Here is a 27,711-nt window from a genome sequence, read left to right on the forward strand (position 1 = left end):
TTAGAAAAAGGAAACACACTCATATTTCTTATGGTTCTCAATATGGAACTGAGAAGTCCTCATTAGTAAAGGGTTGTGCAATGCCTGAACTGATCAATCCTATACTTACCTGCTCAGAGCACCCCTGAATTCTACATGGCTTGCTTTCAAGTGCATTTGTAGAGGGCTACTGCCTAAATGACTTTGGTGGCCAGTGTTCATTATAGGAATGGACAGCTCAGGCCCAAATTGTGCCATATTACATTCCATATAAAGTTTTTTTTCTATCATGTTTTAGCCAGCACATATAGATTTTTTAAAACCGAAAGAATTATTCAGGTCACCTTTACCTGATAAAACAGCAGTAATGTTACGTATGGTGCAAGAGTCTAAATCCAGGCCATTAACTTTACATGCTTTGCATATTTTAGTAAGTGGACTGGTACTGTTTTGTTTGGAGTATATATAATTTTAATGTGTTTTAATATATGTTATGCTTGTTCATTTGGCTTGTGGATTTGAGTTGACTCCCAGTTTATTCAGAAGACAAAACAAATGGGCATGGTTCTTGTGTTTGATTAATTACATTATGTCTCAGTGTCTCTAAAACACGTCTTTTTTTTTTAAGCTACTGGTGATGGCATCGCAGCACCCCAGAAGGTCCTTTTTCCAGCAGAAAAGATAAGCTTAAAATGGCAAAAAATGCACAGAGTTGGAGCTGGTCTCCAAAACCTCGGCAACACGTGCTTCCTGAACTCTGCTCTGCAGTGTCTGACTTACACCCCTCCTCTCGCCAACTATATGCTTTCCCACGAACACTCCAAAACTTGTGAGTATGTTTTGACACCTGTCCCAGCTCTTTTGAAAACGTGAAACGGAAGTCTCGTATCTTCCACTTCCTCCTCCTTGTAATGCGAGCTAGGAATGCTGGGAGTTGTAGTCTAGTCTGCATCGAAAGTGCCAACTTAGGGGATACTGGCAAAGAAAAGTATTCAAAAATGTGCTCTATGATTTTGAAACCAACAACAAAACAACAACAAGGCCTATAACTGTGTAATGTGCCCTCAAACTCCACCATGTTTCCAGCACAGCAGCGTAAAACCTGCCACCCATGTTATTTGACTGTGTGATTTCCGCCCTTTCCTTGCCAGTAGAGGTTAGCAAGGTCATTCTCCTACACATGTAATGAAAATCTGTCCTTGCTTGTATACATGTGGTCTCTCTGCTTGTGCAATATGGAAATGAGTATGCAGTGTACTAACATGCCATATTTTCCCTGCTAAGAAGGAACAGAGTTATAACTGCTGCCTGTTTAACTTTGAAGCTACAATGAAAAGAGGGACAGACATTTAATTTACCTCTTGGCCACTCGTTGGGATGGGAATTATTCCTTTATCTGAAAGTGCAGGGAAATGTCAAATAGTTCAGGTACGTTGGCACTGCAGAACTGTGAAACATCTTAGCAGTGGAAACACAATTTTCTTTTTTAAAAATAGTGTGCTATATATTGCACAATTCATGTTCTAATTCTTTTTTTTTTTTTAAAAACCCTCTTAGTCATTAAAACTGGTAAAAATATGATTGAGTATTGTGACTGGAGCAATTTCAAAAATAATTGTATTGAAATCTTTCTTTTCTGAAACATATGTGAGCAGTGCTGTAAAACCCAACAATATGGAGAGCTTGCCACAATTTTAAATAACTGGAATATATAAAAGATTAGACCCTGAAGAATAGGCTCCCTTACTTACAAATGGTCCAGCTGAAATCTTTTCGGAGGGCTTATAAATCAGCAATTATAAATACAGTGTATATTGTACAGATAATGTATAGTGCATGAAAAGAAGAAGGTGAGAACACGTCCAGTACTGGTTTTTGCTAAATAATATGGAGGATGTATAGATAGCCCTGTACGCTAAAGGTGCAGTGAGTTTTAGAGGTAAAGATGACCAGAAGGATGGCTGTTACTTGTTCTGCAAATTGCATATAATGTAATCCCTTTTGAAATGATATCTTCTCACTCTGAAAGTATATACAGTATTTGTCCCTTGTAGTTGATACAATATGATACAGTGGTGCCTCGCAAGACGAGCACTCCGTTTTACGACGAAATAGCATAACGACGAAGTTTTGCGATCGCAAAACGATGTTTCCTGTGGGGGAATTTCACTTTGCGATGATGGGTTCCCTGCTTCGGGAACCGATTCTTGCAAAATGACGCTTTTCCTACAGCTGATTGGCGGTTTCAAAATGGCCGCTGGGTAAAAAAAATGGCCACCTGCTGTTTTCTGGGAAGGATTCCTCACTGCACAGGCAGTGAAAATGGCATTGCTATGGAGGATCTTCGCTGGACGGTGAGTTTCAAGCCCATAGGAACGCATTAATCGGGTTTTAATGCGTTTCTATGTGCTTTTTAATTTCGCTTTATGATGTTTTCGTTCTACAGCGATTTTGTTGGAACGAATTAACATCATAACGCGAGGCACCACTGTATTTGAAATTGGGGGGTGGGGGAAGGATGGTAGGGTTGGTTTTTTTTTTTTTTTTTTTTTTTTTTTTTTTTTTTTTTTTTTTTTTTTTGCTAAATGTGCCTTTTATAATTTAGAATTCACTTTTTTTCGTGGAATCTTTCTTTTCTTTTTCTCAGGTCATGAGCAAGGATTTTGCATGATGTGCACCATGCAAGTCCACATCACGCAGGCCCTTTCAAACTCCGGCAGTGTCATCAAGCCAATGCCTGTCATAAACGATCTTAGACGTAAGCCTGTTATTAATTTTGACATGTAGTATGTGCTTTTTGATCTGCATAAGGCCCGCATAACGCATCAGCCATTAAGCCAGTTGCAGCCTAACAGATGTCTATTGTGGCCTTCCATATTTTTTGCAACCACAGAGAAACTGGAAGCTGACTTTACACTGAACCAGACCATTGATCTATCCAGTGCTGTCAACTCTGACTAGCTGCAGCTTTTGAGAATATCTGCAACAATTCTTGCCTAGTCCTGTCTGGAAATGCACCTGGTATTTGCTGGTGGTTTTCCATCTGAGGACTAACTAAACTCAGTCTGCCCGTATTGCAAAAACAGGCATGATTGGGTATCTTTAGATTGGCATGTCATTTATTGCCTGCCAGGCAGACAATAAAAACGGGAAGCAAGTTTTCATCCTAACCATAGTCAAGGATACATAGCTAGTGGTCTGAGTTCACCTCAGTAAAATATGAGTTAATACAGGCCTGGTTTGCATTTTCATATGATTTTGTGGTTTAATATGAAACACACAATGTAACCCCCTCTTTTTTTTTTGGTTCTCAGGAATAGCAAAACATTTCCGTTTTGGCAATCAGGAAGATGCACATGAATTTCTACGGTACACTGTTGATGCTATGCAGAAAGCATGTCTGAATGGTAGTAACAAGTAAGTTACAAGCGAAGTATGGTAATACTCCTACTACTGCCCTGTTCATTTCCCTGTATCTTATCTGAAGGGTGTTTTCACTGTTAATTTTACTACCTACTTCTGCTATTAATTTTCAGATTAGACAGGCACACCCAAGCCACCACTTTCATTCATCAAATATTTGGAGGATACCTCAGATCTAGAGGTAGGTTAAGTGGTGATTTCTTTGCCCATTTTGGCACATTCGTTAAAGTGCTGTAACTTCGACACTTTCCTATTTTGCTGAACATATATCTGTATATTAAATTTCAGTAAAATGCATGAACTGCAAAGGAGTATCAGACACTTTTGATCCGTATCTGGATATTACGCTAGAGATCAAGGTATGTTGATATTTGGAAAATAATATTTTAAACCTCCCACAAAGTGTTTGAGTTTCAGGTGGAAAACCGTTGAGTCTTAACTTTTCATGGTGACTAGGATTACCATAAATGTGGTTTTAATGAGAAATGGGGGTATTCGTATCTTGAAGGTTGCCGTCATATCTTGTCAGTGAGTGGCAGTGGATTCTGTAAATTTAATTACACTTTGTGTTCTAAAGTATTTTCAACTCGTGCAAAAACATGCTGTCTCTCTTTAAAATGAGGAAGAATGGGGGCAACCTGTGGCTTTCCAACTTTTGGACAGCCGCTCCTATCAGTCCTCACCATTGATGATACTGGCTAGAGCTGATGGGAATTGTAGTCCAGCGACACCTCTAGGGCTGTAGGTGGCTCATCCTGACTTAAGACGGTAAACATAGTTTTACAAGACTTGTGGTTGGTGGGGGTTGAAGAGTGAGATGTATGCTTTTTATGATTCATGATTTATTTATTTAAAGAATTTAAGGGCTTCCCTGAAAAATGTGCACTGGAGATTCAGCCACAAAATAAAGCTAATGAAGAATATTAGGTTCCCCCCCTTTTTCTTATGCACCTGATTTAATTTTTCTTTTCTCACTTTTTTTTCAGTCGGCTCAAAGTGTTAATAAAGCACTGGAGCAGTTTGTCAAGCCGGAACAGCTTGATGGTGAAAACGCCTATAAATGTAGCAAGTAAGAGGGAAAATTAACCTTCCTATCTATTAAAAGACTGAATAGTTGCATAGCTATTTGAAACTGACACAATTTATTTAAGACCAGCTAAGCTCAATACTGATTTAAGTTTTACTTTCTGTTGCTTGAACTTGGAAAACAAACATGTTAACTGCAAAGAAAAAATAGCTTTGGAAACTGAACAGAGTTTCTCATCTTCTGTTTTAGGTGCAAAAAAATGGTTCCTGCATCAAAGCGGTTTACAATACATCGGGCTTCAAATGTTCTCACCTTGTCTCTGAAACGATTTGCCAATTTCAGTGGTGGCAAAATTACAAAGGTAATAGTGTACTCTAGATTCAATTTTTTAAAACCCAAATACGAATATTGGAGCATTATCAAATGTGCCAGTGAATCTGGAACCAAACTTGATTAAGGGCAGCACAATATGGTTATAAACAAACCTCTCTAGTAACAATGTCATCCTGGGGCAAGAAATTATTGATTTTTAACACAGAGACATTTATCTCCTTTTGTTCATGTGCTTTAAAAGCAAGAGTTTAATTCATTATTTTATTCAGTGCTTGTATATTTCCCATCAGCCATTATTTCCTGGTGGTCAAGTGTTGAACGTCCAGAAAAGTCATTATTTTTTTCAGAGCATACAGTATCTGAGTGCGGTTTATATAATACACCTTTCTCACATACATGTGGTTGATTTTTTGCTTTTAACTGGTGCGGTAAGGGGATTCCTTCTTCTCCTAAAATGTTTCAGAAAAATGCAGGCTGTTTTTGTTTGTTTGTTTGTTTAGGAGGTAAAATACCCTGAATTCTTGGATATTCGGCCATATATGTCCCAGCCAAATGGAGAGTCCATTATTTATGCGTTGTATGCAGTTCTGGTCCATACAGGATTCAGTTGTCATGCGGGTCATTACTACTGCTATATCAAGGTACATTCTTTTCTATCCCTCCTCCCTCGCTTGTTTAGCACATTCCGCATGCTGCCTTTCTGTTGAAATGCTAAAAGTAACTTACATTTTATAAGAACAAGTCACCATCTCCTGTCTGATATAGAAGAAGGAACAGGGATTGGTAGAGGGAAGATAAACATATTCAAGGACCAAAGTAAAAATGGCTCCCCAAGTTATGAAAGGACTCCACTGGAAGTGTCACGGCAGAGGTGAATTGTGTAGAGCAGCCGTCCCCATCCTTTTTAGCCCCCCCATGGACTGGCTGGGGAAGGCGGGGCACCCCCCTGCGCTCAGGATCACAGTTCACTACAAAAAAAAGAGAGAAAATATCTGTGGAACACCCTACATTTCCAGCCGCTCTGGAGCAATAGCAGGTTGGACTTATTTGGGGCCTTGAGTTGTAATTGGTTATGAAAGTTTGTTGGTTAGCCTTACTGAATTCATGACCCTCCTTGCTCTCCTCCCAAGACCTCTCTCACGAGCATGTGGCTGGAATAACGTTTCCCCCAACACTTTGATACAATGGTGGAGTACAAAGCCAGTGTGTGAACAAACAGCCTAGCAAAGCAATATCCTTTAAGAGGAGGCAGAACAACACAGCTGACACCTGTACCTGTGCAAGTCACCTACTAAGGTCTTCTGTCTGATATTCAGCTCTTCGGGTTCTTTACATCAACTAAGATCTCTTCTTCCAGAGAACGTCCTCCTTGTTCTCCTTATGCTCTCGCTTTGCCAGGCAGCTTCAGCTGCAGGTAGAAAGTTGTATGTGAAGCAATTCCTGCATTGAGCAGGGCTTTGGAATCAAGGGCCCCTTCCAACTCAACGATTCTAAGAAGTTGTTTGCATCTTCCCTAGAAGGTCAGTGCGCCAGTACAGAAACGGTGAAGTGGTGCTTAGAATGATGCCATTATCCTTTCTATAAGCAATATTGTTACACAAAGCCAGGCTGTTTTTCCAATACGGTGATTTTTAAATTATGATACGAGGGAAACCAAGGTGTTTTTTTTTAAACGTTTTAGGGATCCCTTCATAGCAGGCTCAGCAAACGGATGATAGATAGAACAAGCTTCATTGGAGCATGGCCAGCTGCCACAAATCATCTTTGATCTCCATCCCCCAAAGTGGTCTCCAGTGCCTGCTAGGGTATTCTTCTCAGGTCATGTTGTTGTTTAGTCATTAAGTCGTGTCCGACTCTTCGTGACCCCATGGACCAGAGCGTGCCAGGCCTTCCTGTCTTCCACTGCCTCCAGAGTTTGGTCAAATTCATGTTGGTTGCTTCAATGACACTGTCCAACCATCTCATCCTCTGTCGTCCCCTTCTCCTCTTGCCTTCACACTTTCCTAACATCAGGGTGTTTTCCAGGGAGTCCTCTCTTCTCATCAGATGGCCAAAGGATTGGAGCCTCAGCTTCAGAGTCATGTGAGGCATCCTTTAAACCTGGTTGGTCAGCAGCTCCAACTTTAGTTTTGGAAACATTTCCCAGAATCCTGCACAAGGCTGTGCCTTAGGAAAAAGAAGTCCCTGTAGAAGAATTCCCTGACAGCAGTCAGAATGTCGCTGAGATGCTAGGGGATTGTGATTTCCCTGAAACCTTCCCATATATCCACTGCCCTCCTGTGTCAGTCCGTGTTGGTCACAGATTTCAGGTGGAACTTACGGCAAAGATCAGAGGAGCATCAACTAGATATAAAAACCCTTCCTTTCATTTTTAAGCCTCTAAATAAAACAGGCTGTGATTTAAAAACAGATTTTTTTTTCCTATCGTAAACTTTTTTCCCTAGGCAGAATAAATATGTTGAAGCTATTTGTTTTCCCAAAGTTCAATTTCTTCTTCTGCAATATGCCAGGTTTTTTTTTTGTCTGATAAAATGCTGTGAGGGTAGCAAAATGAATGCGAGAAATTTATTTGGACTGCCAAAAAACTTACACTTAGTGTCGAAGCTGCAAGAGACTCTTGGGGAAAATAGCGGATGGTTTATTCCAGACCTGAACATCTTACGAGGCACGCAGAAGGGGATTTATATATTTATTTTTGGTTACTAAAATACCCTGCCAATGTCAAGTCCCAAGATACATTTATTATGAAAACAGAGGCCAAAGCGGCATCTGAAGAATTTTTTAAAAGTTATTTATCTGTGTGCTGAACAAACCTGAGTGGTTTAATACCGCATTTTGTCCTACTTAAAGTTTAATCCATCCTTTCTCTCTCCCCCCCCCCATCCTTTTTTAAATCTTCTCTAAATGTTGATGGTTGTATTATTATTTTTCTCATTTGAGTTTTTCTTCCTTTCTTTTTCTTGTTTTTGAAGACTTCGTTTTGTGTCTTTTTTTCACGTTTTAACTATTTCTGAACAATTGTTCATGTTTTAAAGGTAGCTGTTGTAACTTAGCTGGCTGGATAGCTCAGTGGTTTAAGTATTTGGCTGTGGAGTTTGATTCCTGCACTGTATGGGTCCTTGGGCAGGTTGCGCACCCCCAGAAGAGGGGAATGGTCTACCACTGCTGAGCACTCTCTACCAGGAAAATCTGAAAAGGGTCATCATAAGTCAGGATTGACTTGACACCACATGATTGTTTTTATTTTTATATTCTGCTTTCTAAGTCTAAGTCAGCAAATCACTTAACTATGTAAGAGAGGATACCTAGAAAATGTACTGACATATACAAAATTCAGTAAGATGAGGAGGTTAAAGCAGCCAGGCTTAACTTTGGACCATGGAAACAATCTGCTTATTCTGTACTCATTCTCCTTGCGTTGTCTTCGCTTTCTGTGCCGCAGAGCTGGCCCTGCATTTAGACAGAATAAAGTATTCACTGGAAGTTGCACATAATGGGAGGTGTTAAAGGGAAGAGCTATGTGCCAAGCCTGCAGGGGATGGATAAAGTGAAGAGAGGGAAGCTCTTCTCCCTCTCACGCAATACCAGAACCAAGGAACATCCACTCCAATTGAGAACAGACAAAAGAAAATATTTCTTTACCCAGTGTGTTTTTAGTCTGTGGAACTCCTTGCCACAGGATGTGGTGATGACATCTAGCCTACATGTCTTGAAAAGGGGACTGGACAGATTTCTGGAGGAAAAATCCATAGCAGGTGATAAGCCATGATGGGGGGATGTACAATCTCTGGGCTTAAAAGGAAGGTACCTCCAAATGTCAGAGGCAGGGGATGGGGATCAGGAGACAGGGATCTCGTTGTCTCATGGGCTCCCAGGTGCATCTGGTGGGGCCTCCTGTGAAATACAGGAAGCTGGACTAGATGGGCTCTTGGCCTGATCCAGCAGGGCTCTTCTTAGGTTCTTATGTTCTGTTTTATTTAATGCATTTATCAATTAACTTGTTGGCAGTAAGCTGAAAACTATGGGCGTGGTTCATCCTACCCATTGTATCTTCACAAGCAACCTTTTAGATAGAAAGGGAGTCTGGTGGAAGGTTGTTCCATAGCGTTTGAATCAGTCTGTCCGGCCCGATTCCAGTTCTGAGCACTATGTGTCATTTCTTCATTAGCTTCCATTACGGGGATGGCATAAAGCTTTGAAGTTAATCTTTCTCACACAGATGCCTTGTAGGGGCCGGTGAACGGCTTGCCCCTTGCTTAAAGCAAACATGCTCGGGGAGGTTATCTCTCTTCCCTTAACAATTGCCGTCTCTTTCTTTCCCTTTGCTAACTGTCCCTAATGATCTGCTAAATAAGCTAGGTGCCATCTTACCGTTTCCATTTCTACTAATGCATCTCTTTGTGCTGAAGCAATTTCATTTCTTCCCCACTAGAGAGCAGATGATCCCTTCCGGACAAGTTTGGAAAGGGCCTTTCTTCATTTGAAACCAGGACCTTCCCCCCCCCAAAAAAAGAACATAAACATGTGCTCCTTTTATGCTTTCTAGTTCTTTGTGTAGAATTTGGAACACGTAAGATATATATGAAATGCTGACTGTACTCCAGGTGGGGAGGAGAAGGGTGTTCTGTATTCTTTGGCGGGTCTGAACACCGTTGTGTTCTTTTTCCAAACACATCTTGAATCTCACTTTAACGCCCCTTGTGTTCCATTCAGTGTTTGTTTTTTTTTTTTTAGTTTTTTTAATTTCTAAAACTATAACAAAAACAAAATCATTTACATAAAACATATAAACTCAAATACAATAACTGTGTTCCCCACCACCATGTACGGGACCTCTTGCCATATTCTTCTTCTTCTTCTTCTTCTTCTTCTTCTTCTTCTTCTTCTTCTTCTTCTTCTTCTTCTTCTTTTTCTTTTTCTTTTTCTTCTTCTTCTTCTTCTTCTTTCTTCTTTCTTCTTTCTTCTTTCTTCTTCTTCTTCTTCTTCTTCTTCTTCTTCTTCTTCTTCTTCTTCTTCTTCTTCTTCTTCTATTGTCCTCTTCTCCAGAACTGCATAGATTCTTGATTTGGAGCTTTCCCTTTCCCCCTTATTAGCACATATTCCAAAAAATTTGCCCCATATTACATAAAAATTGTTCTTTTTCAACTCTCCTTTCTTGATCTTTAAATTACAAGTTAATTTATATTTATTGCTATATTCCATATTTCTTTATATCATTCTTCAATGTGTAATTCATTCTTTAATTTCCATTGCCTGGCAATAATCAATCTAGCTACTGTTATTAGATTAGTTATCAGTTCTTTAGTCATTTTGTCATATTCCACGTTCTCATATATTGATAACAGAGCAATCTCAGCCTTACATTCTATATCTTTTCCACACATATAGCTTAATTCTTTGAAGATTTGTTTCCAAAATCTTTGTACTTTTTCACATTCCCACCACATATGAAAGTATGTACCAACTTCTTTCTCACATTTCCAACAGACATTCGGATGATTAGTATTAATTTTGTTTAATTTTACCGGTGTTAAATACCATCTTAAACTGAGTTTTAAAAAATTTCCTTTATTCTTACCGACATAAATCTTAAAACCCTAATTTTCCATATCTTCCTCCATTCTTCTTCGTTTATTCTTTTTCCAATGTCTTGTTCCCACACTATTTTCAATCCCTCTTTCTCGCTTTCTTCTTCCTCTAAATTAAGAAGTGAATAGATTGTACTCACTGTACCTTTTACTGAGTCAGTCATCTGAATGTCCTCATATGAGAATAGAAATTGTTCATATTTTGTATGTTCTCTACCTTTATTATATTTATTTACCCATTCCTTAGTCCATCTTTCTAGTTGTGTATAATTCAACCACGAAATACTCTTGTTTTGAAATATTTGTTTCATTTGATCTATCGATCTCATTTTATACGACCAGTCTTTCAATGTAATCCCTTTTTTTTCTTTAAATAATCCGCATACACTTTCATATTGGTAGGAAAATTTTCTATTTCTGTCACTAATCCAAGTGGAGAGTTATAATGAACATAGCCTCGTGGCGCAGTGGTTAAAACGCTGTACTGCAGCTGAAACTGTGCTCACGACCTGGGGTTCAAATCCCAGGTAGCCGGCTCAAGGTTGACTCAGCCTTCCATCCTTCCGAGGTCGGTAAAATGAGTACCCAGCTTGCGGGGGGGGCAATGTGTAGCCTATATAATTAAAAAATTGTAAACCGCCCGGAGAGTGCTTGTAGCGCTATGGGGCGGTATATAAGTCCAATAAATAAATAAATAAATAAATAAATAAATTCTTTTTATACTTATACCATATATTTAAGAATGTCTTTAAAAAAGGATTATTAATTTCACTTATTTTATCTTTCTTGCTTTACCAAATAGATATTTTTCTATATTTCCGTGTAATTCTGATGATTCCATTTCCCACCAAATTAGCCTTTCCGGATTATATATAATTTCCTCTTTGATATATTTTGTAATAAATTTATTAATTCTATTTGCGAGTATTGCTGTAAATATCTTTGCGTCTTGATTTAATAATGAAATAGGTCTATATGAACTTGGGTCTGTTAGGTCTTTATTAGGCTTTGGGATAAGAGTTATCAATGAATGTTTCCATGAATCTGGTATTCTCTCTCCTTCCAATATTTCATTTTAGAGCACTTTTAGTTTAGGGATCAATATTGATTTAAAAGTTTTATAGTATTCCGAACCTAATCCATCAAAACCTGGAGTTTTACCAAATTTTAGTTTATTAATAATCTCTATAATCTCTTCCTCTTTTATCTCTTTATCTAAATCTTTTTTTATCATTCTGATATTTTACTCTTAACATTTTCTTTAATATAAGCGTCTATATCTTCTTTCGATGCACTATTACCTTTGTATAAATTTTGATAAAAATCTTGTAGAATCTTTAATTTTTCTTTCTTTAAACTACAATTTTTTCCTATTTTATCTTTAATCACTCCAATTATATTTTTTACTCTTTTAGTTTGAACCATTCTGGCTAAAAGTTTTGAATTTTTATTACTATATTCAAAAAAATTCCTCTTGGCGTATATCAGGTCTCTCTGCACCCTTTCTAATTCTAAACCTTCTAATTCCTTTCTTTTAGCTTGTATCTCTAATAATTTTCTATTATCTCTATCTATAAAATATTTAGTTTCTAAATCCTTTAATGATTCTTCAATTCTTTTCACATTTTCCTCTCTCAGTCTTTTTAATCTACAGGATTCTCTTATAACAATTCCTCTCATAACTGCTTTCATGGTGTCCCATAACACGCCTATTTTATTCCCACCTACTTCATTAAATGACCATATTTCCAACCATTCTTTCTTAACTTTATCTACCACCTCTGTATGCTGAAAAATATTGGAGTCTATCCCCCATCTCCTAGCTTCTCTATAATCCTTCTTAACTTTCATTTCCATCACCATCAATGCATGATCTGTTATTTTTATCACATTAATATTCGTGTCTGCTACTTTTGAAATCAAGTTTTGTGATATAAACATAAAATCTATTCTAGAGTAACTTTTATGTACAGCAGAGTAATATGTAAATCTTCTTTCATCTCCCTTCAATTCTCTCCATATATCTTTCAAATCGGTAGTATTTATTATCTTACTTAGGGGGGTATCCCTTTTATTCAACTCATCTTTTTTATGTGTAGATTTATCTTTCAACTTATCTAAGACCATATTGAAATCTCCTGCCATAATCACATATCCTTTCCTAACCTTTTCCATTTCTTTAATCACATGTTTGTAAAATTCTCCTTGGTTCATATTTGGTGCATACACATTTACTAATGTATATTCTTCTTCCCCCATTTGACCTTGGATTATCAAATATCTGCCATTACTATCTTTTATTACTTCTTTTACTACAAATTCGCAATGTTTAGATATTAATATTGCTACCCCTCTAGATTTAGAAGTCCCAAATGTTTTTCATATATATGTATATTTTGCAATTTCAATTCATTGACTCCATCCTTTAGTTGATGTGTCTCTTGTAGGTAAATAATATCAACTTTACTTTTCTTTAATAATAGTTCTATTCTCTTTCTCTTTAATACAGACCCTAATGTTTGTTTAAAGACCCAAGAGTTCATCTTCCTAGCTCAGAAATTCCTTGCATAGCTGTGCCCTTTCTATAACGGTAGCTTTCCCACTGAAAAGGTGAAGGCATTTAAATCAGTAAATACTGCTGAGCAAAGGTATAAAAAACTCCCGGGGAGACGTTGGTTGATGCTTTAAAGCTGTAGTAAATGAGACCGAAGATCTATCTAGCACTCTGTTTCCAAGTGGGCCAGATGTTTGCTTTGAGGTAGCCCAGAAGCAGGACACGAATGTTATTGGCATCCTATTGCATATCACGAGTGAAACCGGAGACAAGATGAATCTATCATGACTATTAGCCATCGATAGCTTTCTGCACATTTGTCTCATTATCTCTTCAATCTGTCCAAGTTGATTGTCCTTGTTATGTGATGTAGGGTCAATATGGGTGATGCCACTTCAGCTCTGTCTTCCTAGGGCATCTCAACAATAACATCTCAGGAATCCCTTCCTTCCCCTCCCCGCTCCCAATGAACCTTTCCCAAGACAGTAATTTTATTTTGGGATGCTTGTCTTTCTGTCTTTGCGCCTCCTTGATGTGCTTAGCAGTCATTTGGGGAGGGAGGGTTTCATCTCTTTGTGGTGCCGTCCCTTTTATAACTTCCCTTCGGTCGCGATAGAAAGGAGAAGCAGAATTGCATGTCATCTGAATACCCATGACTTTTGAATTCCAAAGCTCTAGACAGTGCTTCTTCTCTCCAATTTAATATAGGCGGCGAACATGCCTATAGTGGACCCTGTAGGGCAGATTTGGCTGAGACAAAAAGGAGTCCTTTTATCATCATCTTTACGGGATCAGCCCTTCAGGAGGTGCCTTCACAGAACAGGGCCCTTTTAGTCTCAACACAGAAAGGTCCTTCAGAAGCAAAATCGCAGCTGTTGATATTTAAAAGTGGGCTTCCGAAGTCCAGCAAGAGGAGCCAGCGTCTTGTACAGACTGTCCCCTGAAACGACTAAAGAGCCAGGTTCAAGTTGCAGAAGCTGCAGTGGAACGGACCCGGTCTGTTCCTTTCACCCGAGAAAGCCTTTGAGTAGAGATGCACCATTCAGTTCAATGCTTAGTAAAAAAAAAATATATGTTCTGTGGCTCCTCTTAAATACAGTCGCAACTCGTTTTCTTCCCCCCCCCGTTTTTTTCTGTCTTTTAGGCCAGTAATGGGCAGTGGTACCAGATGAATGACTCTACTGTCTCCAACAGTGACATCAGAACGGTATTGAATCAGCAAGCCTATGTGTTGTTTTACATCAGGTAAGGCTCGGTTTTCTTGAAGGTGCTCTCTTCTCTTGATATCCCGCCCTGCTCTGAATTCCCACCCCCCTCACTCCACAGCTTTAATTGGCTGGTGGGGGGTGGTGGAAATTAGAAAATCAGAAAGGATTTTAGTAAATGCCTATTTTAATTTTTTTTTCTTTTGTACACTGTACAGTGGACCCTTGACTTACAGACGGCTTGACTTACAGACTTTTCGAGTTACAGACTTCTCTGGCTGCAAAATTTAGGTTTGACTTGCAGCCTGAGAATTGACTTACAGACCAGAAAAAACCCGAAATGGAACAAAAACGGCCTGTTACGGGATTAATCGGTTTTCAATGCACTGTAGGTCAATGGAGACTTGACTTACAGACTTTTTGACTTGAGAACCGCCTTCCAATACGGATTAAGTTCTCAAGTCAAGACCCCACTGTACAGGAAAGCAATGGGTAAGGTTGCCTTAAAGTAGACCCCATATGTTTTTGTTGCACTTGCTAGAGCCGTGGTTCCCAACCTTGGGTCGCCAGAGGTTCTTGGACTGCAACTCCCAGAGGCCTTCACCGCTAGCTGTGTTGGCCAGGATTTCTGGGAGTTGTAGTCCAAGATCATCTGGGGACTCAAGTTTGGGAACCCCCCCCCCCCCCGTGCTAGAAGATTGGGCCTGAATACGGCTGGAAGGCAGGTTCACGTCCTCCCCTTTGGTGGTTCTCTCTCAGCCTAACCATGCCCATGAAGTGGTTGCGAAGCTAAAACATCCATTTCGAATCTCTTAAAGAAGAGGTGAGGGTCTAGATTTAGCAGGTTAAAGGTATGAGGAGCAAGTGTGAGTCATGGACAACACAGAATTGAACAAAGAAAAAAAAAAGGCTTAGTTGACAAATGTGGGCCAAGGTGTGTTCTTACTTGTTTCTTTCAGGTCCCATGACATGAAAAATGGTGGCGAACACATTCACTCAGCTCATACTCCAGGGCAATCTTCTCCCCGCCCTGTGATTAATCAGCGGGTGATCAATAATAAGCAAACGGCCCCAGGATTTATTGGACCCCAGCTCCCTCCCCACATGATTAAGGTAATTGTCTCTTCTCGCTGGATCGAACGTCTGCTTTCTTTGTATGTCTTAATTTTTAAGGTGGCACTACTCTAACCCTCTGCTTCTGGTTACAGTGCAGAGAGAATACCAGGGGGGGCATGAGCAGGACAACATTTACAGACTGTTTGTACTGTATGTAGAATAGTAGTTAAAATCTGGATTTTGGGTTGACGAGTCAGTTGGATGTGAATGAAAACAGCTGTCATATGAAATCATCAGAAGCTGCTTCTCAAACATCTCCCAATGTATAGGTGCTGGTTCTGTAACTGTTATTTCCCAGTAAGCCTTCCCAAGTCTGAAGTGGAATATCAGGGAATGATCTTGGCCGTCTCAAGTGCAGGAAGGCAGCCTGCCTTGGTCACTTGAAGGTAGAGGCCACCAATTGGGATTTCCTTTCTCAGGATATTCCTTCCATCCTCGAAACAGTCCTATATGGCCAGTTCAGTTGTTCCAGGGTGGTACACCATAAGTTCTGTATATATACAAATCTTTGACTGCAGAGCTTGAAGGGACCCGAATAGATAATCAGGTCCAGCCCCTGTGAAGGAAGTCACAGTAGAGAATTCCACTGTCTTGAGAACTCCCAGCCTCCGGCTCCTCAGCCAGAGACTTAAACCCACTGAGCTATCCAGCAGTCATCGCTTGTGGTTATCTTTCCGTGATAATGGTTGTTAGCCGCCTAGAGTGGTCCGTGCGGACCAGATAGGCGGGATATAAATCAAATAAATAAATAAATAAATAATGTGAACTGGAGGGGCAGGTTCCCCGTCACTGCTGAAGATTATCATTAACCTTTTGAGTATAAATAGACCTGAAGTGTTTGCTTGCTTTAAAGCCAGAATTTGTGATTCCTTGATTAAAATATTCAGTTCACAGTGGCTCAGCTCAGGCATGCTAGGAAACCATAAAGGTAAAGGTTCCCCTTGACGTTTTTAGTCCAGTCGTGTTTGACTCTAGGGGGTGGTGCTCATCCCGTTTTTCAAGCTGTAGAGCCAGCGCTTGTCTGAAGAGAGTTTCCATGATCACGTGGCCAGCACGACTAGACGCGGAAAGCCGTTACCTTCCCACCGAGGTGGTACCTATTTATCTACTCGCATTTTTACATGCTTTCGAACTGCTAGGTTGGCAGGAGCTGGGACAAGCGACGGGAGCTCACTCCGTCACGTGGATTCGATCTTACGACTGCTTGGTCTTCTGACCCTGCAGCACAGAGGCTTCTGTGGTTTAGCCCGCAGTGCCACTACGTCACCTTGCTGACCAGTGGGGTGACCAATTGCCATAGCCAGGTCACCCTCACAGTTATAACCATATATTTTTTTAGAATCCAAACGTTGGCGTGGGCATCGGATTGCAGATCTCATTGTATCATCTTTCAGATATGGAACTATGGCTATGATCGTGGCTTATCACCTCAGATATCAGGCAAACTGTTGATAAAGAACATCAGGCAAACTATGGTTAAACTTAACTAATGTTTAGATTGGTTTCTGAATGGAGCTAGTACAAACATGGGATGTGTAGCAATAAGCCACAAAACTATAAAATCCTCATTTTTAAAAATATTTGACTTTCTCAGTGGTTTTCGTTTTTTCCTTTTTGCAGAATTCAAATCATCTGAACGGAACTGGCTCCATGAAAGAGGCTCCCAGCAGTTCGGTTGCGGTGGCTAGCAACGTCACCCTAACCAGGCCGTCTTCGGCTCCACCGGCCATGTCCATCCCCAACTGGTCCATGAACAGGCCTGCCAACACCACGGCGCCCGACCCTTCCAAAAAGCAAAAATTCACCATCAGTATTCACAACAACAAGCTGCCTGCTCGCCAGAGTGTCTCTCACGCCAGCTGTACCTTGGATCACCTCAACAAACCAGCTCCATCCTCCACAATTTCAAATCCTTCTGCAGTGCAATCTACCTCAAGCGCGTCTACAGTATCGGCTGCTAACCAAGTCCCCAAATCGGCGGCTCCCAGCGAACCCTGTTCCAAGCTGGTGGTCAACGGCAAGTCCAAACTCAGCCCGAGCATGTTGGTCCCTTACGGAGCAGAGTCTTCAGAAGACTCGGACGAGGAGTCCAAAGGGCTGGTGAAGGAGAACGGCCACAACGGCACAGCCTTCAATGACATGTTAATCGAGAATGCCGCCACTCCCTCAGAGAATTTCTGTTCGCCCTGTCACAGTGCTGAAAAGGAGGCGCCGCAGCACGAGCCGCCCGAAAACATTACCGTTGTCGTATCTGTTAGTCTCAGCGAGGCCCCTAAACAAAATGGAGAGATATGCAATGACTCTACTTGCCAAGCAAAGCCGGTGAAAATGGGAGAAAACCTGTTTTCCAAAGCAAATGGATTGCCCGGAAAAGTGAGTGTCTCCCTGCTGTGGGTTCTTTTGTCCTTTGGAGATGTAGCAGGGGCTCCAAGGCAAACTGGGAGAGGCAGATGCATGACCCTGGCGCATGGTCTTGAAACCTCTTTCATGCAACAGGTTAATCAGATCTGGGCCCTGTTTGTACATGAATGAAAAGGCTTGGCAACTCTGCATAGGCAGATTGAGTCCCATATAAGAAAAGCTAAGATTTGAGAAGAAGCCATTCTCAGGAAGACACACTCCTCTTTGGCTTATATTCTCTTCCTCTTCTTATAGTTTGCACTGGTACTGTACTCAAAAAGTTTAATACTGGGGTGAGAATTTAGGGCAGTTCTCCAGATGGTCTGCAAACTCCCATCACCCTAGCCAGTAGTGACGAATGATAGGAGTCGTAGTCTAACAACATCTGGAGGAGTACATGTTGCCCACCACTGGTTAACACAAATTAGGTTACTTCCATGGTTTATTAAGTTCAAATCCTGAACTAAGGTGAGAGTCTTAATTTAATGTTGAGCATAGCAGAGATCATCCCATGAGCATTTCTGAGGCTGATTTCCTATTTTCAAGGCACTGTGAAGTCTGCCTTCTGGTTTGTTAACATGGCTGATAGAATTCACACCAGACATACCTGACTGGCTGTGGATACTTCTTTCATCTGATTTTGCACAAGGACTGAATAGATAGTGCAAAATGCAGCATCCAGTGGATTCCTGGTTTTAGAAGAAGCATGTTTTTTGATCTGAAAATAAGTGAACAATACGAAATGAAAATTGAGGGGCCGGGAAGGGGGGGGAATGGGCATGAATTTAAAAAATTGTGATTTGTCATGAATTGTAATTCATCAAGGCTGATGAATCACAAATTTATGATTTTTTAAAATTCATTAATTTGTCTTGGCTTTAAATCCCTATAAAATGGCTCTGAGGTTCGTAGAGACACCAAAGTCGCAAAGAAGTGCCCCTTGACTCTCCTCTATAAACCCTGGAAGTCTGGTGAAGATCGGGTTTTGGATGAATACAAATCAATGAATTGTTGCCAATTTTTGACACATTTTGCAATTTGTTTTTTTAATTCGTGCCCATCTCTAGTGATTATCCATGCCAAGACTCTGGGGTTGTGTACAGGCTCTTGCCTCATGGGCTGCAGAGAGAAGCAATTATATACAAAACTACTTGATTCTTCATATCTCGAAACCAAGGGCTGCTGGGTACAGTGTGTGAGCTTTACAGTGGGGTCTCGACTTACGAACTTAATCCGTATTGGAAGGCAGTTCTCAGGTCGAAAAGTTCTTAAGTCGAATCTGAATTTCCCATAGGAATGCATTGAAAACCATTTAATCCGTATCTGCTCTTTTCGTCCATAGAAACTAATGGGAAGCTGCTATTCTGCCTTCTGCCACTAGAGGGGGATATTTTTTCATTTTTTCCTTTTAACCTAAGATGACTTAGCTTTAAAAAAAAGGGGAAAAATGTTCGTAACTCGAATCTAAGTTCGTAAGTCGAGTCCATATATTCCTATGAGAGCAGTTTGTAAGTCGAAACGTTCGTATGTTGAGCCGTTCGTAAGTCGAGACCCCACTGTATTTGCTTGGTGGATACAGCCATCCTGTGTCCTCATCAGAGGCCCTTCAGATAGAAGTTAGGACACAGCACAGTAACAGCTCTCGCACACTTTTCATGTTTAGAAATGAAAAGGGGACCTATAACGTAACAGTGCAATGTGGTGTCACTAGTTCACAGGAATGTTCCAGGTTCCATGTCCTGCCATATCCTCTTATAACTTTCCCAATCTGGTGCAGTCCTCAGAAAGATTGACAACAGACAGTGGGATTATGGCAGTTGTAGTCCAATACATGCAGGTTCTGAAGAGGCTTCTACGAACCGGCCAGTCTTCTCCACCTCCATCCCTCTCCTCCTCTTGATTTTCTTTTCCAACAAACACTCAGTATCCTATAACTCCTGGAGAGAGCCAAACATGCAGTCTTCACTGTTCCCCTTCTAGAGTTTTTTAATTTTTGCCTACTTCAGATTTCACCCAAGTGTGTTGATACATCCTGCTTGCTTCTCGGGCTCCCTTGTTGGCTTCAAACGCGTCAGCACACAACCCCAACAGTTGGCTAATTGAGAGACATACAGGTAGAATTAGGGGGTCCTACATGAGGGAAGAATGATAGCATTGCTTCTCCCCAGTATATTTTTAATATTGTGGCAGCAGGCTTGTTAGAATGGCCGTGTTTTGTGGTGGTTCCGACACTCTTCCAGACAAGGGGAAATGAGGCAAAATGTTTATGTTGCTGGGCTTCTTTTAAAAAATCCATCCACCAATAGGAGTTAGGATACTAATCTGTTCCATATGGAGGCTAATAAGATGTGTCATGTGATACAGATCTTCTTTTGCAATGGTAAATGAAATTAAAAAGCTAGGGTAGTCCCTTTATTAGGTGGGTTGATCTGATAATATTGTATTAAAATAGATTTGGAGACTTCTCTTTTTTTTGGTGGCCAACCTGGCTACTTCTTGTTTCTTTGTTAAGTTTGGTTTGCACAAATCTAGAAGCATTTGTGTTAGCATGGTATAGGGCAAGGAGTGTTGATTCAACCCGAACTGAGGAGAGCTAAAACCAGACCCACATGAACCGTAGTTTGCTCTGATCTTCAGTGTTTCACACAGGCCTGAGCCTAACCCACCTCAAAAAGGCTTGAAATGAAAGGAAGGGTTGGATCTAGGTATAGAAAAGAAAGGTAAATAAATAATAAGCCAATTTTCAAATTAAGAATCAAATGGTAAGCAACAATGAGTAAGATATGAGAGAAGGAGGGCCGTTGGAGTAGCAAAGAGACCTGCTCAGAGAGTAGCCATCAGAACAGGATGAAGGACTGCCTTCGGTTGGTTGGTTGGACGGTCGGTCAGTTGGTTGGTTGGTTGGACGGTTGGACTTCTCTACCACCCATCTAGCTGCCAGGCCACTCTGGACAGTTTAGATATTCAACATGAGCAATTTCAAAACCATAAACATAATAGATATACACAACTTCTAGTCACATTAAAGATTCCTTTAATAGCATGTTTTAACACACTACATTTGTATTTTGGGAAAGAATTAATACACATTACTTATCTCACAACTCTTTTTAGACCTGGGGGTGAGCTTTTGTGTTTCTGTGGCTGAGGGGCCATCGCTCCGTGGTCGAGCAGTAACGCTTGACACGCAGGTGGCCCCGGATCAAATCCCCAGCGGGGACTCTACAAAGCCCTGGGGAACAATAGACCAAGTGGGGGGGGGCAACATGAAATCCTCCAGATGTTGCTGGACAGACTCCAAATCCCATCAGCCCTAACCAGCATAGCCAAACAAGGAGTGGTGGAGTCATTGTCCAGCAGCCTCTAGAAGGTCAAAAGATTCCATCCCCCGTAGAAACTATAGTGCAGTGGTCCCCAACCTTGGGCCTCCAGATGTTCTTGGACTTCAGCTCCCAGAAATCCTGGCCAGCAGGGGTGGTGGTGAAGGCTTCTGGGAGTTGTAGTCTAAGAACATCTGGAGGCCCAAGGTTGAGGACCACTGCTATAGTGGACCAGACAGAGCAGTGGTCGGCCGCCTTCTGAGAGAGATGGATTTTGCTTCCATTTGGTGACCGTGTTGAACTAGAGAGCTCTTAACTCTTTTGTGTGTTCCTGATGCAAGGGGTTTAGATGTTACGTTCTTCACAGAAATCTAGAGCAGTCAGTTGTTTTGGTTAGTCCTTTCCTTCTGTGTGTTAACTGTTTTTTCTATTTTTAATTGATAGGGTGTGTCTACAGCTCTGTTGCCAGTCCCTGAAGACAGAATCTTAGACTCTTTCAGATATAGTCAGCTGAAGAGCTTGGCTGGGAATATAAGGTAAAAAAACAACCATTGCTTTTTCCAAATACATGTTCATTAAGAAGGACATGGTCGTATCTGTCTCTCACTGAAAAAATTTTCATCAGGCCTTCAAAACTGTGCTTGGAGTGATTCTGGGTTGTCTTACCTAATTTGTAGTTTCACATTCCGATGTTACTGCTTTATGGGAACTTCGGTGCACAACCCTTTTGTTATTTCCGTCTACTGCAGTCTTTCCCAACTTAATGTCCCCCAGACATGTTGGACCTCAAATGACATCAGAAGAAGAAAGCGTGGCCCGTGGCAGAGAGAGAAAACCAGGCTGGGAAAGCCTACATATATTTGGTGTCCCCTCCCCCAACACACACACACACCTGCATCACCCCATGAGAAATTCACATTTCTCTGTTTGTCTGTCAGAAATCTTTGCTTACTGTGCCATAGTAATTTTAAAAATAAATGCAGCACTCGTTTTTTTTAAAAAATGTAAGTAATGAAATGAGTTTTAACTATTTAAAATCAGGTTTTTTATTTATTTTTTTTAAGTTGAAGACTTCAGCCCCAGTAAAAGACTTAATCCCAATGGCTTGGTGTAGAGTTCTGTTGCGTAATGAAATTTTCTAAAGTTGCTTCTTGGTAGAAGAGTGGGTGGCACAGGGGGAACGGTGCGCTCAGATGAAGATTGTGGTGACAGAGTAGTACATATCGGTGGTTAAGCAAAAGGCCTGTCTTTTGGGGGCTGTGTTCTTAAGCTGCTTTAAAAAAAAAGAACATTCCAGTGAACTATGTGAGATTTGTTTTGAAATATAAGATACAGTGGGGTCTTGACTTGAGAACTTAATCCGTATTGGAAGGCGGTTCTCAAGTCAAAAAGTTCTCAGGTCAAATCTGCATTTCCCATAGGAATGCATTGAAAACCATTTGATCCGTATCTGCTCTTTTCCGTCCATAGAAACTAATGGGAAGCTGCTATTCTGCCTTCGACCACTAGAGGGGGATATATTATTTCTTTTTTTCTTAGGTCAAGAAAGGTTCAGGGAAGGCAGGGAAAATACAGTCCAGGCAGTACCAGGCAGTCTGAAGACTGTCTCCCAATCCACTCTCTAAACGCTGGGAGGAGTGAGGAAGCAGACAGGCACCCTTTTCACTGGCCAACAGTTAACTGAAAGTTCACATTTTGCACTTTCCCTGCCTCCCACGTGGTTTTTTTCAGTTCTTAACTCAAATCTAAGTATGTAAGTCAAGTCAATATTTTCCTATGAGAGTGGTTCTTAAGTCAAAATGTTCTTAACTCAAGCCGTTCTTAAGTCAAGACCACACTGTACACATTTTACTGGGACACTGGCCAGATCAGCAACCTTTTACTCAAGGAGAATGCCTGTACATAAATGCCCTGTCAGACCATAAAGACTAGTTTTTGGCATTTTGGGGAGTGTATCCTTTTGCGGGACAGACAGAGACCCACTTTCTCGCATGCGTAGAGTGTTTGTGGCACAGAAAAGTGTCTTTGAACAAAAATGACTTCCAAGGTTTTCCAGGATTCAGGAAACAGCACTACCCTATGTTTGTTATCAGCTCTGTCTTGCCATGTAATTATCTTTCTGGCCAGTTACGGATCTCTCTGTTTTATGCGCAGTGCCAGTGGGACAGAAAAAAAGGCAGAAGATAATGGCTCTTCTGAAGAGGTTCCCACTACCCCCTCCAGTAACCCCCAGCACCCGTTGGCCCCTTCGGACCCCGAAATCACTTCTACGACAGAAGACTTTTGTGAAAGTTTTGCCCCTGAAATGGAGAGCCTTTCTCTGGAGAGCAGCAGGCAGCACGAGCCTCCCTCTAGTTCCCTGGAAACTGGGAAGGAAATCCCAAGAGAGAACAACATGGAGGACCACCCGGAGAAGACGAGAGGACCAAAAGAAGGGACGGTCGCCTGGGGAAAGAGTCCTGAGTGCACCGGAGAAGCCGCCGAAAAAGGAGCCCAAAGCCCTGTTCCAAGGTCCGACGGCGAAGGGAGCTCTCAGAAGCCAGCCACGCTAAAAATGTCAGAGACCTGCCAGGAGACGCAGGCTGGCGTCGAAAGCTACGAAGAAGTCCCCCCTCCCGACCGTTCTTCTGCCAGAAGGCTGGAGCCCCCTGGAGAGAGTTCAAAGGAAAACAGCGACGTGGGAGAAAGGGGTGAACCGTTCAAAGGGAGCATGGAAAGGCAAGAGCCAAAGCCCCATTCTCCCTCAAAGGAGAAAGTCTGCACCTCCAAAAAAACAGACAAAGAGCACTATCGTTCAAAAAGAAGGCATTCGGAAAGTGAGGGGGAAGAGGAGGTGGCAGCCGCCTGGAGCCAGCCAGAGGGTCACCACGAGAAGAGGAGGTGCTCCTACAGCGGAGAGAAGCCAAGGACCCAGGAACATTATCGGCGTACATATCACAATGCAAACAATCACAGATCACCGTGTAGCCCCGATCCTGGGAGGAACACGGGAAAATACCCCCCTTACAGATCACGCAGCAGAGGGAGAACGGAGCCCGAAAGAAGCAGGCATTGTTACGGGAAGGGAGAAAGGTCGTGGAGTAGAGAAAGGTATTACCAAGACCCGCCGAGGCGGTGGGATGGCTGCAGGCCTTACAACTATTATTATTCTTCCCACGTCCCCAGGTATAACCAGGATAGAAAACCCACTCATTGTGAGAGAGACTATAGCAGGTCAAGTCATGTTTACAGTAGCCCGTATAAATATGATTATTACAAGAGCAGATGGACTCACGACCAGGGGAGGAAAAGGAGATGCCAGGACAGTGAGGGCACCCCAGGGAAAAAACGGCAAAAGACCTTTCACAGTGAATCTCCTGACGAGCCAAAGGGGCGGAAGCACAAGAAGTCGAAGAAGAAGAAGAAGTTAAAAGATAAATACCGAGAAAAAGATTACAGGTCAGTAACGACAAAACAGGTGGGGAAAGGTGAGAATGGGTTGTCGTTTCACTTGGGTTTACGAATCCTGATTGGGAAGTGAGTTACTCTTTCCCAAACTGTCCAGAGCCTCTTGTGTATGGCACATCCTTTATTTTATTTAATGACAGTATACCGCTATCTAGTAACCTTTGAACTGCAGAGCTGGAAGGGATCCAGTGGATCACTGAGCCCAACCGCTGTCAAGGAGGCCCAGTGGGGGAATCGAACTCCCACTGAGCTATCCAGAAGTTCTTCATTTAGCATGAAAGCCAATCGCTTCATGGAAAAGCGGATTGTTTTGTTGCTAGTTCAGCTACCAACGCATCCATGGAAAAGGATCAGGTTGCAGGCAGTGGGAACGGTCTGTGCCTGAGACGCCAGCAATCTGCTCTCACTCAGAGTAAACTGGGGCTCCCGAGTGAAATAATTGGACTAGTATAAAGCCGTTTCCCATGTTCCAGAGGATTTGATACTCACAAGTAAGACAGGTTACCCTCTGGTGGTCAAGCATTTCTGCATGCAGATTCTAGGTTCTGTATTTCTAGTGGTGAGACCACCTGGAACTTGAGAGGCAGCTGCTAGTCCAAATAGCTGGCGTGGCACAAATCAGTATGAGTCTGTTTTCCATGTTCCAGAAATCAAGCTTACCCAGCAAAATTTTAAAATCTAACAATGGAACAAAAACTAAAACAAGCTCAGTACAGCAGAGTAGTTGCATATTTTTTTAAAAAAGCAGGTATTGTAGGAGAGCCAGTCTTAACTCCAGAATGATAGGAAGAAGCAGGGGTTGTTTGTATTTTCCAGAAGAGGACACACAGTTTCTGATCAGAGAGAGCCAAAAAAGACCCTGTTTTTGGAGGATGGCGGCCTTGCCTCCTCATGAAAGGGAATTCTCATTTTCGCAGATTATAAAGGCTCCCCTTGACATTTTTAGTCCAGTCGCGTCCGACTCTAGGGGGCGGTGCTCATCCGTTTTTCAAGCCGTAGAGCCAGTGCTTGTCTGAAGACAGTTTCCGTTGCCAGTGTGATTAGGGAACGCTGTTTTACCTTCCCACCGAGATGGTACCTATCTATCCGCATTTACATGCTTTCAAACTGCTAGGTTGGCGAGGAGCTGGGACAAAGCGACGGGAGCTCCCTCCGTCACGTGGATTCGCTCTTACGACTGCTGGTCTTCTGACCCTGCAGCACAGGCTTCTGCAGTTTAGCCCACAGCGCCACCACGTCCCAGATTTTAGACTGCATCTTATATGCATGGTGGAGAAGTTGGTCTAATAGAGTGAGAAAGAGCACCGAGGGATCTTTGGGTGTGGGTGGATTAACATTGCAGGAACAGGGAGTTAACCAGTCTTCGACTAAACTCAGGTTAGGCAGCTTGGGTGTGGTGCTGGAGTCGACCCTGTGCTGGGATGACCAAGACTGCTCTCCCAGTTGAGACTTGGTCATCCAGGCTCAAGGTTGACTCCCGGGGCACACCCAAGCTGCATACCTGAGTTTAGCTGAATCCCCTATTCCTGTATCACAACATTAAACCAACATCTCTACTGTCTATATAACGTGCATAGTAAAATATGCTGAAATGATATTGCAGAGAGTTCCCTTTCATTGTAAATGCTAGACCGTCTTGCACAAGAAACACACCTGTTCCTCAAGATGTTGGATCCAGCCACTGTAACACATGCGTTATGTCGCATCCTGTATAGGTTATTCTGATGGGCTCTGATGTGGAGCTGCCTGTGGAAGATGTTCAGAAACTTCCAACAGGAATAGATAGGGGAGGGCCCTTCTCCCCTATCTGAAGAGTGGGAACAGAATAGATCACGATGAACGTTATTATGTGATACCATCTATGCAAATGTTAATATTGCTTCTCATTAAAAAGAAAAACCCTAGAACTGTGAAACATCATGTCCTCAGACTCACAGCAGCTGCCAAGAGAAGCGAAGTGACGTGCGGCAGAGTGAGTCACGTGCCCGGCGCAAGTCACAAACCTTCCTATTCAAAGGGGATGCCTTCTCGAATTGTTTGTATTAAAGTGTTTTGCCTGATTATCCAGCTGAAAAGGTGTCCCACGGTGGCTTACAAAGTTCGGTAATAACACAATACGTGCTGTGAGGTTTACAAGTGAAAAGACATGATGCAGAGAAGAAAAAAGGATTGGGAGGGAAGGGGTGGAACCAAGAAGAAGAGGTGGACTGGATTCCCACCTGGCCCAGTGAAAGGGCGAATCAAATCAGTGGGAAATTCCCCCCCCCCCCAGAGCCGACCTATCCGTAACAAATGAACAGGGCTGCAAACCAGGGAACCTTCCTATGGCATGTAGGGGGCAACACCTCAGCTTATTTGCCCAGCCTTCTCCCCTAGGGAGTGTGAGGGGCTCTGCGCCGAGGGTGGCCGCCTTCACTCACAGAAGGCCTGTTGTTTGTACGAAGCGAGTGCAGTTCCTGCCTGTGGATTTCCCCGTCAACTTGTTCTCGCTTTTCTTCAGGCATCACCAAGATTCTGACCCGTCTGTGTCCAGCTCTGAGGCCGAGACGCACAAGCATAAACATAAGAAAAAGAAGAAGAAGAAGAAGAAGCATACGAGGAAATCCGGAGACGGCAATGAAATGCCACTTCCTTCCCTTCCCAAACCAACCAGTTTGGAAACCAACAATCCGAAAACCTGGGAGACGATGGAATCTTCTTTGGACAGACGTGTCAAACGCAGGAGGACCCACCAAGATGGAGATGATGCCGTTTGTCAGAAAATAAAGAGTATAGAAAGTAGCAGCAGGGATGGCTCCTGCCCCTCGACAGATCATCGTAATGTAGGTAAGAAGCTTGGCCAAAACTCCCAAGAGGTGCTTATGGAAGGACTTTTCGTCCTTCTTTTCTTGAGTTTTATTTCTTCTTCTTCTCTGTGACTCCCCTGAGATTTCCTGATCAGAGTGCCTTAGAACAGACTGTTTTTTTTTCAATCTGCAATTACATTCCTAAATTTTATTTATTACATTCCTATCCCACATGTGCAATTTGTACATGTGGCTCTACTTCTTCCCCATTATGTCCTCACTGAAGTGGAGACTGACCTGGCATCAATCACTGAGCTGCATGACTGAGCAGAGTTGATGAAACCGAAGGTCCTCAGATGCTCTACCCATGGCTCCTAACCTTGGGTACCCACATGTGATTGGACTAAAAGTCACAGAAGCCATCACCCCCTAGCTGTGCTGGCCTGGATTTCTGGGAGTTGTAGTCCAAGAGCATCTGGGAACCCAAGATTGGGAACCAATGCACTATACCATACTTGCTGTTTGTGAGGTTA

At 42.1% G+C, this 27,711-nt stretch overlaps 1 protein-coding gene across 1 annotated transcript in view; it reads left to right on the forward strand.

Moving 5' to 3' along the window:
- The window catches only part of USP42 (ubiquitin specific peptidase 42), a 44,976-nt gene that overhangs the window by 15,733 nt on the left and 1,532 nt on the right, over positions 1–27,711 (forward strand). Inside the window, exons 3-16 of the mRNA XM_072982737.2 lie at positions 608–808; positions 2,627–2,737; positions 3,294–3,396; positions 3,516–3,583; positions 3,691–3,761; positions 4,389–4,471; positions 4,679–4,790; positions 5,263–5,403; positions 14,049–14,149; positions 15,069–15,222; positions 16,846–17,598; positions 21,390–21,481; positions 23,100–24,383; positions 26,893–27,218. Coding sequence (XP_072838838.2) covers positions 608–808; positions 2,627–2,737; positions 3,294–3,396; positions 3,516–3,583; positions 3,691–3,761; positions 4,389–4,471; positions 4,679–4,790; positions 5,263–5,403; positions 14,049–14,149; positions 15,069–15,222; positions 16,846–17,598; positions 21,390–21,481; positions 23,100–24,383; positions 26,893–27,218 — 3,600 coding nt within the window. The remainder of the gene's footprint in view (positions 1–607; positions 809–2,626; positions 2,738–3,293; positions 3,397–3,515; positions 3,584–3,690; positions 3,762–4,388; positions 4,472–4,678; positions 4,791–5,262; positions 5,404–14,048; positions 14,150–15,068; positions 15,223–16,845; positions 17,599–21,389; positions 21,482–23,099; positions 24,384–26,892; positions 27,219–27,711) is intronic.

The sequence above is a fragment of the Pogona vitticeps genome, chromosome 13 (assembly GCF_051106095.1).
Source record: "Pogona vitticeps strain Pit_001003342236 chromosome 13, PviZW2.1, whole genome shotgun sequence".
Taxonomy (NCBI): Eukaryota; Metazoa; Chordata; class Lepidosauria; order Squamata; family Agamidae; genus Pogona; species Pogona vitticeps.